The sequence below is a fragment of the Hylobates moloch genome, unplaced genomic scaffold (genome assembly GCF_009828535.3).
Source record: "Hylobates moloch isolate HMO894 unplaced genomic scaffold, HMol_V3 SCAFFOLD_3, whole genome shotgun sequence".
NCBI lineage: Eukaryota > Metazoa > Chordata > Mammalia > Primates > Hylobatidae > Hylobates > Hylobates moloch.
In genome coordinates this window covers 158,392,822-158,408,363 of record NW_026652278.1, presented here as the reverse complement: position 1 = coordinate 158,408,363, position 15,542 = coordinate 158,392,822, and the positions used below count along the sequence as shown (strand labels likewise).

General features: G+C 40.0%; 1 protein-coding gene and 1 long non-coding RNA gene across 5 annotated transcripts in view; one reads left to right on the top strand and one right to left on the bottom strand.

Moving 5' to 3' along the window:
• Positions 1–4,468: 4,468 nt before the first annotated feature.
• LOC116466014 (uncharacterized) lies at positions 4,469–8,993 on the bottom strand. Its single transcript, XR_004247319.2, has 3 exons — positions 8,376–8,993; positions 5,221–5,261; positions 4,469–4,549 (listed from the first exon to the last, which is right to left on the bottom strand). It is a non-coding gene; the product is annotated as an uncharacterized LOC116466014 (long non-coding RNA).
• A 136-nt stretch (positions 8,994–9,129) lies between these two features.
• LOC116466013 (histone PARylation factor 1) overlaps positions 9,130–15,542 on the top strand; it is a 30,465-nt gene continuing 24,052 nt past the window's right edge. For 3 of the 4 annotated variants that reach the window (XM_032148907.2, XM_032148909.2, XM_032148908.2), the window contains exons 1-3: positions 9,148–9,244; positions 13,033–13,192; positions 14,408–14,597. In XM_032148907.2, coding sequence (XP_032004798.1) covers positions 9,197–9,244; positions 13,033–13,192; positions 14,408–14,597 — 398 coding nt within the window. In that variant the 5' untranslated portion in view covers positions 9,148–9,196. Of the gene's footprint in view, positions 9,245–13,032; positions 13,193–14,407; positions 14,598–15,542 lie in introns of all 4 variants that reach the window. The other variant, XM_058436874.1, reaches the window with a different exon arrangement.

Below are 15,542 nucleotides of genomic sequence, written 5' to 3'. Positions count from 1 at the left end.
TCTTTTTATTTTTAGATACTATTCAAATTTTCTAAAATTATTACTACTTTTTATAGAGACAGGGTCTTGCTATGTTGCCCAGGCTGATCTTGAACTCCTGGACTTAAGTGATTCTCCCACCTCAGCCTCCCAAACTGCTGGGATTACAGGAATGACCCACTGCACCCAGCCCTAAAATTAATGTAAAACTTTATATGCAGAAATTAAACTCATAACTTGGAGGGTGAGGAGAATGACCTTGTGTAAGGCAATTACTCAATAGTAATATCCTGTTGGATCCTTCTAGTAACTGCTCCCTACATTCCCAGCTCCTGTTTCCTTGGCTATTTTCCATGATCTTGATCTCAGCTGCTGCATTTGATGTTCCCTTGTAACATCACCTTGTAAACTCCTCATATTAACTGAGCTTGCTCTCTACCATATCACCCTCTGTTGTGTCGTTTCTTATTTCCTGGTGGTAACACTAGTCGTTCAGAATTTTTGTTCTGATCAACTCTGTGATAGTCACAGAGTAAAATGATTAGATCATTTCTTTTAAAGAGACTAATCTGGAACAATGTTTGGAAGGTTGGAGTGTGTTAAAGACTTACATAATTCTTACACCGCTTCTATGTGACTAGCAGGAATACTGACTGTACATTTATAGGACTCCTCAGTACACTATAAGCTCCTGGAACATAGCAACTGCGTCATCTTGGTCTTTCCAGTGCCTAACATAGTTCTGACACATAATTGGGACTTAATAAATGTTTTGAATGAACAAATGACTGAATGGATGAAAGGATGGGCAAGTAACTATTTAATGATGGTGACTGCTATTCATTAAAGAGGTCGATAAGTCAATTAATATTTACTGAGCACCCATTATGTGCCAGTTTGTGCTCAGAGCCAGATTCTAAGAAATTGTGGTAGGAAAAGAATTGGTGAATCAGCTGCACTTTTCATCCACTGTAAATATGAAGACTGGGGAATCTCTGGGGCCTTTCAAAGATGTGTTTGGATCATCCAACTAGTGCTATTTAAAGGTTACATGGTCCCAGAGTAACTGATCTGGATTAAGCATAATTGGGCAGACCAGTTTCACCACCATTTAGCTGTATAATTTGCCAGAGTCAAAGTGGCCAAAGGTAAGGCCAAGAGTGCAGTGTCAAAGATTAATGCTACAGCTCATTTAGAGCCCATCAGTAACAATTGTCTGGGATCAGCTCTGCCTGAAGCTTCTGCTGACTTTCAATGCAGTAATTTAGAAAAAAAGTTTATCCTTCCCAAATCTGTTTCTTCTGCAATACAATCACCCATATCTCCCAAATTAGGTCCCCCTGCTATGAATAACCCCTAAAAGAAGTCCTACTTTACAGCCTATTTGGGAATCAGAATCATAATGCTGTGGGGGCTCTGGGCCTTCTCAAAGTTGATTTATCCTCCAGGGGTGGCCAACAGCGTGAGTCACAGGACTCAGCTCAATCCTGACTGCCAGAGTGAATGACTTCCAACATTTAGAACCTTAGAAATTCAATTGGCTAAGCCTGTAATTCCTTACACATGTGCTGCTCTATGTGGTTATCCTGACCTGAATACACGTTAATGCTGAGTGTCCCAGGTCACTCTCAAGTCCTGGGATCCTAAGTGCCATCCTGTCTTGTCTTTAATTTTCAGCAGCTCTCATAACAAATGCACAAAGAAACGCTTAAGAAGCTAGCTATGACATCTATGGCCTTCAAAGTACACAAAGACTGAAAAAAAAAAACTCCTTTTAAAAATACTCTTTTTTTTTTGAGACAGAATCTTGCTCTGTTGCCCAGGCTGGAGTGCAGTGGTGGGATCTCGGCTCATTGCAGCCTCTGCTCCTCAGGTTCAAGTGATTCTCCTGCCTCAGCCACCCAAGTAGCTGGGATTACAGGCGTAAGCCGAGCCCAGCTAATTGTTGTATCTTTTAGAGACAGGGTTTCACCATGTTGGCCAGACTGGTCTTGAATTCCTGACCTCAGGTGATCTGCCCGCCTTGGCCTCCCAAAGTGTTGAGATTACAGGCATGAGCCACCGCGCCCAGTCTAAAAATATTCTCTTTGATCTAGAGCTTAAATTTAGATGAATGCTAGAATCAGACACTCTTAAAGAATACATAGGAACTCTTGCTTCCATTTTCTGTCTTTTATTAATCCATGTTTCACCAAGGACTACCACCTACATAGCAAATCCAGTAACTTTTAGATCTAAAAAATATACATTTCATAGCTACTACTGTTGTGTGTTCTCTAAATCTGTATTGTGATCAGGATCCTTTTCTTTTTTAGCATTTTATTTGGTTTGAGAACCTCGAACCATGCCATCCTTACATTTCACTGACTTTACTTGTCACTCTATAGTTCTGGTAGCCCACATCTGAGTTCTCATTTATTAGTATTCTACAGAATCACATTCTGTGTATCTTGTTTGACATAGATTTCTATAAAAACACATATTTTAAGTTATCATATTATAATTATTAAGGGAAAATCCAAGGTGCTGGCAATCACCAATCAATTCTGCTTTTATACAGATAATTTTTCCACATAAGCTCACTAGCATCATCCCCAATGAAGACATAGATCTAAAAGTATATTGATGACAATTGTGTCACCCCAGATTTGACAAAAAAGAAAAAAAATACAAACAAATATAACTTTCTCCCCAAGCAAAGTCAGCAATCTGATACAAAGCTATGGATATATTATGGCTTAATTCTAGGGAAACTGGCAATTTTAAAATTATTTTTTCTAATAAAACCGATATCCTAGTTTTTTCTTTCTTTCTTTTGAGACAGGGTCTCACTCTGTCACCCAGGCTGGAGTGCAGTGGCGCAATCTTGGTTCACTGCAACCTTCGCCTCCTGGGCTCAAGCGATCCTCCCACTTAGGCCTCCTGAGTATATGGGACCACAGGCATGTGCTACCATGCCCAGATAATTTCTGTGTTTTTAGTAGAGACAGAGTGTTGCCATGTTGCCAAAGCTAGTCTCGAACTCCTAAGCTCAGGCAGTCCACTTGCCTCGGCCTCCCAAAGTGTTGGGACTACAGGCGTGAACCACTGTGCTCAGCTGCCTTCTAACTTTTTCTTTGTTTCACCGAGAAACTTAAAAAAAAGTCTTTCAAAGATACAAATCTCAAAAGAGGATATTATTTATGTCAAACTCACTAGAGGAAAACAAAGCATTGAGATGCTAAAAATTCTGCAATTTCAAACCACTCCCAGTGAATTTTATTTGAAAATTTCCCAGCAACCATAAAGACATGAGAAAAGCTCCAGTTAGCCCTAGTGAACAAGAGAAGGTAAGTTATCTTCCCAAAGTAGTGACAAAGAGGTCTTCAATCAACTTAAAGAGGGCAGCAGAATAGTTAAACATTGTATTTCCTTATTTCCTCTTTTACTGGCCATTTTGAAAATGAGGGACCCACAGTTTTGTCCACTGTCTTGACTAAAGGGAGATTCAGAGGATACAGTAAAACCTATGTATCCTGGCAGGACGTGGTGGCTCATGCCTGTAATCTCAGCACTTTGGGAGGCTGAGATGGGAGGATGGCTTCGAGCCCAGGAGTTTGAGGCCAGCCTGGGCAATATAGTGAGATCCTGTCTCTCTCTTTTTTTTTTTTTAAAGATGCATCCTTTAGATACAAATTTCCTAAGTTAATTAAACTAGGATTAAAAATGCAAGTGGCTCTGTGAACTACAGACCTTATTCAATCTGGCTGATTGCTAGAGAGACAGTATTGCATAGCGTTGAAAGTACTCTGAAAGGATAGACTACTCAGGTTTGAATCCCACCTCCAGAGCTTGCTGTGTGACTTTGGAAAATTCACTTAACCTCTTTGAATGTTACCTGCCTTATCTGTAAAATGAGAGTAGAAATAGAAATTACCTCACATGACTGGTATGTGGCTTATATCAGTTAGTCTCAGCAAAGCACTTAGTACTATTGTGGTTTATTCAAAAATGCTCAACATTGCTAGTTATCAGAGAAATACAAATTAAAACCACAATGAGATAGTACCTGACACCTGTTACAATAGCAATAGACATTATCAAAGATAACAAGGGTTGGTGAGAATGTAAGAAAAAGAGAACACTGTTGGTGGGAGTGGAAATTAACACAGCCATTATGACAAACAGTGTGGAGGTTCCTCAAAAAACTAAAAATAGAACTACTATATGATCCAGCAATTGTACTCCTGAGTATATACACAAAGGAATTGCAATCAACATGTTAAAGAGATATCTAGGCATCCATATTGATTGCAGCATTGTTCACAATAGCCAACATAAGTGTCCATCAACAGATGAACGGATAACGTGGTACATATACAATGGAATACTATTCAGCCTTAACAAAGGAAATTCTGTCATTTTTGACAATGTAGATGAAACTAGAGAACATTACGCTAAGTGAAATAAGCCAGTCACAGAGAGACAAATATTGCATAATCTCACTTATATGTGGAATCTAAAAAAGTTGAACTTACAGAAGTAGAGAGTAGAATGCTGGTTACCAGAGGCTGGGGGTTGGAAATGGGAACTGCAGAGATATTGATCAAAGGGTACAAAGTTTTAGTTAGACAGAAAGAATAAGTTTTTGAGATCTATTGCACCACACAGTGACCATAGTTAATAATAACGTATTACATATCTCAACATTGTTAGAAGAGTAGATTTGAAATGTTCTCACTCCAAAAAATAATAGGTATTTGATGTAATAATATGTAAATTAGCTTGATATAATTATTCCACAGTGTGTATATATATATATACATCAAAACACCACATTGTATTCTATAAATATACACAATTATCTGTCAATTAAAAATACTAAAAAAGAATAGTTCTATTGCATAGTAAGCACTAGATATAAAACATTTATTAATAATAACTTTGTTTCAGAATGACAGACACTGATAACCTGAAGAAGTAGACCAAATTTGGTCAACTCTACCCATTCCTTCAAAATCACTGTGGAGTAAACATATGAACAGGATAAAATATATTAAATGTCAAATGTTTGAATTAAAATACAAATTTCATTCATATTCTATAAAAGATGGTTAAAAATTATTATTCAGAGCAAAGTTTTAGTTCTGAACTTGAAATTGTGTATAATAAGTGCAGTTTTACAGGTTACAACTGCCAACCTGCTGTTATTCAACTGAAAAATATCAATAATAAATCCTCCAGTTAACATACTTAACGTACCTTGAAAACATCCACTTTCCTCCACTCCTTAAGAAGCCTCACTAAAACAAAGATAAAGAAGGTTAAAAAGGGGGACAGAGAGACCATATACTCATAAAAACAAAGAAAACAGGAGAAGAGACAACAGAAAAATGCCACAAAAATTTAGAAATCAGTTGACGTGGGTTGAGTTGCATCCCCCCAAAGGATACATTGACTGTGCCCATATTTGGAAATAGGGTCTGTGTGGATGTGATCAAAACAAAGTGACGGCCGGGTGTAGTGGCTCACGCCTGTAATCCCAGCACTCTGGGAGGCCGAGGCAGGTGGATCGCTTGAGGTCAGGAGTTCAAGACCAGCCTGACCAACATGGTGAAACCCTGTCTCTACTAAAAATACAAAAATTAGCTGGGCCTGGTAGCACGTGCCTGTAGTCCCAGCTACTCAGGAGGCTGAGGCAGGAGAATTGCTTGAACCTGGGAGGCAGAGGTTGCAGTGAGCCGAAATGGCACCACTGCACTCCAGCCTGGGCAACAGAGAGAAAATCCATCTAAAAAAAAAAAAAAAGATAAAGTGATACTGGATTAGGGTGGTCCCTAATCTAATGGACTGCTGTCCTTACAAAAAGAAAGTTAGACACAGGCAGATGCACTGGGAGAACACGTAATGACAGAGATAGAGATTGGAGTGATTCATCTGCAAGCCAAGGAACACCAAGGACTGCCAGCAGTCACCAGAAGCTAAGGCAAAGGCATGGCACAGATTGTCCCTCAGAGTCCCCAGAAGGAACCAACCTCCTGACACCTTGATTTTTTATTTCTAGCCTCTGTAACTGTGAGGGAATAAATTTCCATAGTTTTAAGCCACCCAGTTTGTGGTAATTGTTATGGTAGCTTTAGGGAGCTAATATACTGGCCTACATATGGACTTCCCAGAGAAAACTGAAACCCAAGTGGTTTCAGAGGTGATGCCTGGAAGCAAGCTCACTGGCACTGCAGAACCTCACAATGGCTCAGGAATTGGAAGTACCATACCTCTTCAGTGGGTTGAGCTGAAAAGAGACCATTAAAAGTCCCAGAAGCAGTTAAGACTCCTAGATGTCCTCCCCTGGCAAAGTCAGGGAAACATTCTCTATCCTTCATTCCCAACCTGAGGATTGTTTCTTTTGGGAGATATGGAACCAGGATATGGATTCAGAGACACCAGACACAGCTGAAGGTAAAAATGTTATTATGAAACAGTGGTGTTAAGTGAAGGTATGCATAATTAGATCTTATTTTATTTTTGTTTGAGATGGAGTCTCACTCTGTCGCCCAGGCTAGAGTGCAGTGGCGTGATCTCAGCTCACTACAACCTCCGCCTCCCGGGTTCAAGTGATTCTTGTATCTCAGCCTCCCAAGTAGCTGGGACTACGGGCACGTGCCACCATGCCCGGCTAATTTTTGTATTTTTAATAGAGATGAGGTTTCACCACGTTGGCCAGGCTGGTCTCGAACTCCTGACCTCAAGTGATCCACCCTCCTTGGCCTCCCAAAGTGCTGGGATTACAGGCATGAGCCACAACACCCAGTGGAGAGTTAATTTTATGTGTCAACTTGACTGGACCACAGGATGCCCAGATACCTGGTTAAACGGTATTTCTGAGTGCGGGGGCACTAAGTAAAAGAGATTATCCTCATCAATGTGGGTGGGCATCATCTTATCCATTCAGGTCTGAATAAAACAAAAAGGCAGAGGAAGGGAGGATTCACTCTCTCTCTGCTAGATTCTTGAACTGAATCTTTGATCTTTTCCTGCCCTCAGTGATCCTGGTTTGCAGGACTTCAAGCTCAAACTGGAATCTACACCATCGGCTCCCCAGTTATCAGGGCTTCAAACTACAATATGGGCTTTCTGGGTCTTCAGCTTGCAGATAGCAGATTGTGAGGCTTTTCAACCCCCATAATCACGTGAGCTAATAGATAGATAGATACAAATATAGGTATAGATATAGATAAATAGATATCTATTCGTTCTGTTTCTCTGGAGAACCCCGACTAATACAGCGCATATAATGAAATTATTAAGACTCCCAGCCTCTTTCCCACATTAGGCTCCAAGAAGTCCGTATATTCTCAAAGCAAGTAATTACAAGATTACTCTCTAGAAGAAAATAAACAGCTGGTCCTTGCCCCACCATCTTACACCTTGTCCAGCAGTGAACAAGCCTTGCCTATGTCCCCAAAGCACCTTTTTAGAGACTCAACTTTACATATAAATTGACAGCAAGGATCACCACACAAGATGAAGAATGCCTCTAGCAGAAACAACAGGGACAAGTATAAACAACCAACCAACCAAAAAAGACTCAAAAGAATCAAAGTTAATGCAGAGTTATGTAGAAGGCATTTAAAAAAACCCTATAATTTACACCTGCAGAGATAAAAGGAGCTATATTCATGCAAAATAATGTAATGCTATAAAAGAACAGAAAATAAAAAGAGCACTTAGAAATAAAGGTATAATAAAAGAAAGTAATCTGATAGTCATTTGTCCAATTAAATTGAAAAAGTCACAGAGAAAGTAGAATAAAAAGATGAAGAGACAGAAAATAGGACAGACAAGTAAGAAAAAGCATCAGCCAAGAAGGTCCACGATCTAAATAACAAATTTCAAAAAAGAAGAGATACAATAAGGGGGGGAGGAAGAAATGATCAAATAAATCATACCAGAAGAATTCCCATAACTCAAGAACATGTGTTTCAGGATTGAAAAACTGATCAACAGGAATGAGAAAAGACCCATAACCAAGACACTCAATTGTGTCGTTGAACACTGGGAATAAAGAAAAGATCCTAAAGCTTCTTGAGACAAAACAAAACAGAAACGAAAGCGGGTTACATATCAAGAAATTTAGTGACCTGTGAAGGAGAAGGAAATATAATGACATAGAGTTTCTCAACAATTCTGGAAGCTAAAATATTGTGGAGCAAGCCCTCCAATATTCCGAGTGAAAGTTATTTTCAATGTAGAACTGTGCTCAGTCAGAATAAAAACATTTCCAGACATGCACACTCTGTGGGAAAAAAGACCTGGCAGCAACCTCCCTCAAGGAACTATTGGCGGATGTGTTCCACAACGTGAGGGTATATAATCAAGAAAAAGGAACACACAGACTCAGGAAATAGAGAACTCACCTCAGGAATGAGGAATAAGACCTTCCCAGGATGGATGTGAAGGAGGCCCAAGGACATCAGTTGAGAGTTGTGCCTTCCAAATTTTGATGTGCATAGGAATTACCAGGGGATCTTGTTGCAATGCAGATATTGATACAGTAAGTCTGGGTAGGACCTGAGATTTGGCGTTTTTAACAAATTCCCTCAGGATGCTGAGGCCACTGGTTCAGGGACTACACTTTGCATATCAGGGGTGTAGAGAAAAAACAGTCCAAATCGTACCAAGAAGACGACGATACAGAGACAGAGAGAGACCGACAGACATTTATTTCCTTCTTGGAGATAATCAGGAATGAATTAGTGTAAGCCAATAACCGTAGAGTAGGGGAGAGAGAGGGATGGAGGAGAAGGAGAAAAGGATTAATATTTTAAGTAAATATAAATGAAGAAAAAACAAGGAAGGGGCTGTATTGAGGGCAGCCGCATACATCCAACCTTGCCTCTAGTAGACACCTGAAGAGGAAGGTTGGACCACTCTAACGGATTCAGATTCAGTAGTCTGGGTGTCTCTGGAGCGACCCTGGAAGATGCTCCAGAAAGCGTAGATGCAGACTACTCTGACAGAAGACTCTCCTTCCACGCGCCCAGCACGGGAGTGGGCGGAGCCTCAACGCGTCCGGCGCCGGGTCTCAGGGGGCGGGGAATGGGCGGAGCCTTTCCCGTAAATTGGCGCGCCCGGGCGGTGCTGAAATTTGGATTGGAGGCTTTTGAACCCGGAAGAAGTTGGCGGCCCTCGGAAGCGGTCGCGGATCGGGGAATTCTGCTGTCGCTGCAGCTGCAGAATGGTCGGCGGTGGCGGGAAGCGCAGGCCCGGCGGGGAAGGGCAGCAGGTACTGCCGGAAAGGCTGTGCGGGCTACGCGGGGCGCTTTGGGTGACAGCCAGGGCACCAGGAGGCAGCGCGTTTCATTCATCTAGTGACTGTTAAGCTTGCTGTGTGTCCAGGGGCTGCGGTTTGCTGCGGGGATCCTGCCCAGGGCCGCTGTTTCGCGCTGTGCAGGGGGTTGGACGAGGAAAGTAGCGCCTCTGCATCTTCTGCACAGCTCCTCTTGGCGCATTTCCTGGGGAAACGGATTAAGCCAACCAACGGTTCATTCATTCGCCCAGCCAGATTGATTGGGAACTGATTACATACCTGACATTGTGCGGGGCGCTGCGGATTGGGGGGTCGACCTGCCTGCCCCTGCTCCTTGTAGAGCTTCCGGCCTGGGGAGGAGGGGCACCAGAGAATATGCATTCTACTGTGACTTTTTCGTTTGGGATTATAACGCTAGTGTGTAGAAAGTGCTATGGAAACACTGAAGGAGGATTTAACAAGTCCCAGGGGGTGTTAAAGAAGACTTTTAAGACAACTCTTTGAAAATTGGTTTTGAAGGCAGAGAAGTTAGATTCTGAGACATAGAACTGTAGGAGATGTTTGGGCGTAGCGGAGCGTTCGGCTTGGCTGGAGCCAGGGAAATGGGAAAATAAGAGGGACCTGATCATAAAAGCACTACTGAGAGGGGAGGAGGAGAGAGTATGTGCATTCTCATACTTTACTACGATTTCGGAAGTTCTGTAGCCACTACAGTAGCAATAAGGGGAATCAGGAAAGAAGTGCCATTGTGATAACTAAAGTTTTAGAAAAGTTACTCTGGTAGTGTCAAATCGGACAGGGTGAGACATTCTTAGAGGGCTTAATTAACTGTTAAAGGGCCGTGGGTATAGGCATCCTTTATATTGGGTCATGCATTCTAGGAAGACCAGGGTAAAGAAGTGTAAGCCTCTGAAGGGGACAGCTGTTCTAAATTCTAGTTGTTAGGCATATGGAGATGCTGAACTAGTGTGTGAGTTAAGGCACAGCTGAAAAAATTCTCTTTTTGAAGGTGCAGTGAGGAACTGCTTTGGTGGAGTAATGTGCTTAACTAGAAATACAACACCAGAAATGAAGATGAGTCTGTAGAGACTATAACCATAATGGCCAGCATTTGTATATTATGTGCTAGGACCGTTCTGTGTATTTTTACATATAATAACATTCCTTGTAACAACCCTGATATGGGCACTGTATGCCCTTTTTGCAGATGAGAAAACAAATCACAGAGAGGTTAAGTAACTTGCCTAAGGTTGGAAATCAGTAGAGTCAGGAGTCAACCCAGGCAACCTAACCATTATGCAAAACTGCCTTTCAGCGAGGCAGATTAAGCTTTTTCTAACATCTTAAGTTGGAGCCAGTCTTTGAACATCTGAACAAAGACAGTTATAAAAACAGAAGATAGGATAGCTCAGGACTTCGTATGTTCCTGCTGTTCTATATTTGCTGTTGGAGAAGCAACAGAGTGAAGTGGTTGAGAATCTGCTGTGGAGCCAGATTTAAATCTGAGTTTAAATCCCTTCTCTTCCACTTCCTAGTTAGGGACATAGGGAAGTTAACCTCAGTTTCCTCAGCTGTACGATGAGGTTAATAGAATCTAGTGTATGAGACAGTTGAGGACTAAATGAGTTAATCCACAGAAGGTGCTTAGAACAGTGAAACAGCATAAAATAAGTTCTCAGTAAGTATGACTTAACTACTTGTTTTTACTATCATATTATCTTTACTATTACTATTTGCTATTATTGATACTCACTTTTGGATTCATTTTTCAACAGCCTTTTTGTGCAACGTAATTTTTTTTATAAATCAGATGCATTATAATCCTTGGCATAATAAACTGTTACCATATTCATGATCGTCTTTGACCTTATTTATGTTAAGTAATGTAACAAACACCAGTGAACCCATTGCCCAATCCCAAAGCTGAAACAGACAGTAGCTACTACATCTACGTGTGTTCCTCTCCTATCGGTTCAGCCTAACTTCTTCCTATCAGTTATGTTCAATGTAGCTATCCTGAATTTTGTTTTCCCTTGCCTTTTAAAAATAGGCTTATCTCCTATGAGTGTATACCTAAACAATATTTATTCTTAGTTTTTGAACTTCATAAAAAGGCTATCATGCTGCATATAATCAAGAGCTTTTTTCCTCATTAAAAATATTGAATATAGATTGGTCCATATTGCGTAGCCATACCGTAACCATTCGGTAAATGATGGAGATTGGTTCCAGGAGCTTAGGAGAGCATACACTAATTTTTAAAGCAACAAGAAAACAAACCATCTCTTTAGCCAAAGATAACACAGTTAATAGTCTAGTATACAGTAACAAATTTCCATATATCCCCAAACTGAGCATACCCAAGTTCCAAAGTTGGTCCTGTGGAACCCGAGTATACGAAAAGTTGGCCCTCTCTATAAGTGGATTTCACATCCCAAGAATACTGTATTTTTTTATTTGCATCTGGTTGGAAAAAGAATTCATGTATAAGTGGGTCCACAAAATTCGTCTATTGTTTGAAAACCTTATAAATATTCTAACAATAGGTATTTTATTTGTTCTGTTTTGTTTGTTCTTGGAATTAATACCATCATGACCATTCTTGTATCATCTGATTACATTTTGTGGATGTTGAATGATACCTAACATTAATAAACTTCAGACTACTGGGAAAATGGAAGAATATAGATATGAGAAACATCTAGCTCAGAATTTCTCAACTTGAGCACTGTTGACATTTGGGGCCAGTAGTCTTTGTTGAGGATGCCTATCCTGGGCATTATAGGGTGTTGAGTATACCTGGCCTCTGCCACACTAGCACCTTTCTTCCAATTTGGTGACAACTAAATAGGTCTCCAAATGTTCCCTGGGGGGCAAAATCACCACCGGTTGAGAACCACTGCTCTAGGTAGGAAGAATACAAAGGAAAGAACTTAATCCAAAAAGAAAGAATCTAGGTTCATAGAAAAACAGATTGCTGCTCAGAAAACTAAACATACGTAACCTCCAATTAAGCATATTGTCTTTACAGAAATTTATCAAATATCTAGTAGGCATTATAAAACCTAGCATACTTATATAATGAACCTGTATTGTGGTGGTCCTAGAGATGAGTATTGTAACTTCATCCTGGCATTAAAAGGCCTTTTCTGAAATAATTGGATTTTTGGCCTAGAGTTTAATGCTATTCTGCTAACTTTATTGGGAACTGTAGATGTTTAACATTGTCACTAACCTTCCCCCTTTATCTGGAAAATCAAAAGGGAGGTATCTGTTTTTAAGGCTGGGTAATGATTGTAGTGAATAGCTCAGACACAACTCTGGAAGTTGCTAAAGAAACAGCTTTTTAACTGATGAATTATATCCAGTTTCTTCTATTTGTTTCTGGCTTGATCAATTAATCTGTTTAAAAGACTCACACCTTTAACCAAAAGAGGGCATAATCTGCCCTTTCTTTATTCCTCTCTTCCTGCTCTTTATTATTTCTTTTTTTTACCTTTTTTTTTTGTGGTTTCCATTATCTTACAAAAATATATTTAAAGACTTGCTGTGTGGATTCTTCTTAACCACCATATAAACTACTCTTTTTTTCCTGTGCCCAAATGAATTCCCAGATTTTACTCAAAGACCATATAGTTTTAAGGAAAACACGTGTATTTCATAGAGTTGAGTGAACAAGAGTAAGTGATACTGTTATGCAAAGAGAGTTACTGAAATTACTAAAGATAATTTGGAGAACTAAAGTTTTGTGTGCCAATTTTCAGTGTGAAAAAACAACTGATGTGAAGAAAAGTAAGTTCTGTGAAGCTGATGTCTCCACTGACCTTCGAAAAGAAGTAGAAAATCATTATAAGCTTTCTTTACCTGAAGATTTCTATCACTTCTGGAAGTTCTGTGAAAAACTTGATCCTGAAAAGCCATCTGGTGAGTTGCTCCAGAATCATTCTTGTGTTAATGGAAAAAGTAATGTAATAGGAACCGGGCTGGGTGTGGTGGCTCACACTCTAATCCCCAGCTGAGGCAGGAGGATCGCCTGAGGCCAGGAGTTTGAGACCAACCTGGTCAACATAGTGAGACCTCTTCTGTACAAAAAAAAAAAAAAAAAAAAAAAAAAAAATAGGCATGGTTGCATGTGCCTATAGTCCTAGCTACTTGGGAGACTGAATGGGAGGATCCCTCCTTGAGCTCAGTAGTTCGAGGTTGCAGTGATCTCTGGTCACTCCAGCCTCGGTGACACAGCAAGATCCCATCTCTAGAACATACAGTAATTGGCCAGGCATGGTGGCTTATGCCTGTAAGTGTTATCCCAACACTTTGGGAGGCCAAGGCAGGCAAATCACTTGAGGTCAGGAATTCGAGACCAGCCTGGGCAACACAGTGAAACCCTGTCTCTACTAAAAATACAAAACTTAGCTGGGCATGGTGGCACACACCTGTAGTCCCAGCCACTCGGGACGCTGAGGCAGGATCATTGCTTGAACCTGGGAGGTAGAGGCTGCAGTGAGCCGAGATCACACCACTGCACTCCAGCCTGGGTGACAGAGCAAGACCCTGTCGCAGAAAACAAAAAACAAAAAAAAAAGCTAACCAAGGATATAAACAGTTCATAGAAAAGGAGTATTTCCCAAGATGTTTCTAGTAAGAGAAAATATAGAAAGAAATGTAGATTAATGCTATAGTAATGCCACTGTCACCTATTGTATTGGCAAAAGCACAAAGGTAAATGATTTCATCACATTCTGGGGGAATGTGAAGGAAAGCAAGCTCTTTCATATGTTGCAGGAGTTGTAACAGCTCTGCTTCCGAGAACTAGTCTTATGGATTACATAAACTAAGAAATATGTTTGAGGATGTTTACTTAAACAAAAAATGGGAAATGGCTTAAATGCCTACCAATACCACATCTATTCAGTAGATCTTCATTGTTTTAAAAGCATGAAGCAGATTTTTAGGAAATAATAAACTATCATGCCTGAAATATGTTAAGTGAAAAAGAAGAGTGTATAGAGTATTTTTAGATTTTCTTTTAGTTTAGAAACTTTTTAAAGACAATTGCTTAGAAATAAATAGTTGACTAACTAAAAGCATTATTTCCTATCTGTCTCCAGAAAGTATTGTCTAAATTTATTTTCTTTATAGATTCACTTTCTGCAAGCCTTGGACTTCAGTTAGTTGGTCCTTATGATATCCTTGCTGGAAAACATAAAACGAAGAAAAAATCAACAGGCCTGAATTTTAACCTTCACTGGAGGTTTTACTATGATCCTCCTGAGTTCCAGACCATTATTATTGGAGATAATAAAACTCAGTACCACATGGGTTATTTCAGGTAAAGGATCTTTTCTTCACCTCTAAAATACAGCTGCTGTCCTGCTAATGAGGATAAATAGTTATTCACTAGCCTCACCCAAGGTGAAAGGCATATTTTCCCCTGTTGGTGGATATATGAGCCATCTGTTGTTCTTGCTGTTACCGTTTTAACCTTCCCTAGGATGGGTAAACTCTTTAGGTTTAATCTCACTGGTTTTTCCTTTCCTTGTAATTTTTTTCCCTTTTGGGTTCAGAAGAGCTCTTTTGGCCCAGGAAAGATAATTTAGAGCAGTTGTGCTTAATAAGCTGTGTGCTTCCAGGTGCCAGAGTGGCAACTGGTAGTTAAGAATGGTCTCTGGAGTCACACTGGCCCTCTTGTTTATTATCTGTGTGACCCTGTATCATTAGTGACTGTGACTTTTCTGTGACTCGGTTTCCTGTCTTGTAACAATAGGGATAACTGTACGTACCTGATAGGAATATTATGAGAATTAAATGAATGCATGCAAAATACTTAGAGAAACTCCAGGAGGAAAATACTTTCTCCGCTTTTACCAGTAGAGATGCTATCCTTTAAAGTGAAGATTAAATGTAAGGTAATAGAAGGAACGTGCCCAGGAAGAAGTGTTGTAGTACAGTAGAATGCACATGCGGCTAGGAATTGAATTATACTGTAGCCATACTAGGCCTTTGGCTGAGTAATTTAATCTCTCAGTATTTGTTTCCTCCATTTTAAAATAAAAGGATTTGGTTATATACGTGGATAGGATCCTTTCATCTCTAATGTTTTACAATCCTTTTTCTTGTTTTTCCTAAAGCAACTAGGTCCTAAGAATCTTAGTTTTAGGTTCCGTTATATAAGATTTATCATAGATATTCCTAAGAAACTTGGAGCTTAAAACTGGCAAATTTTCAATTTTTTAAAAAACGGCCTTACAAAAAGGCGTCAACCTAGATCCTTGGG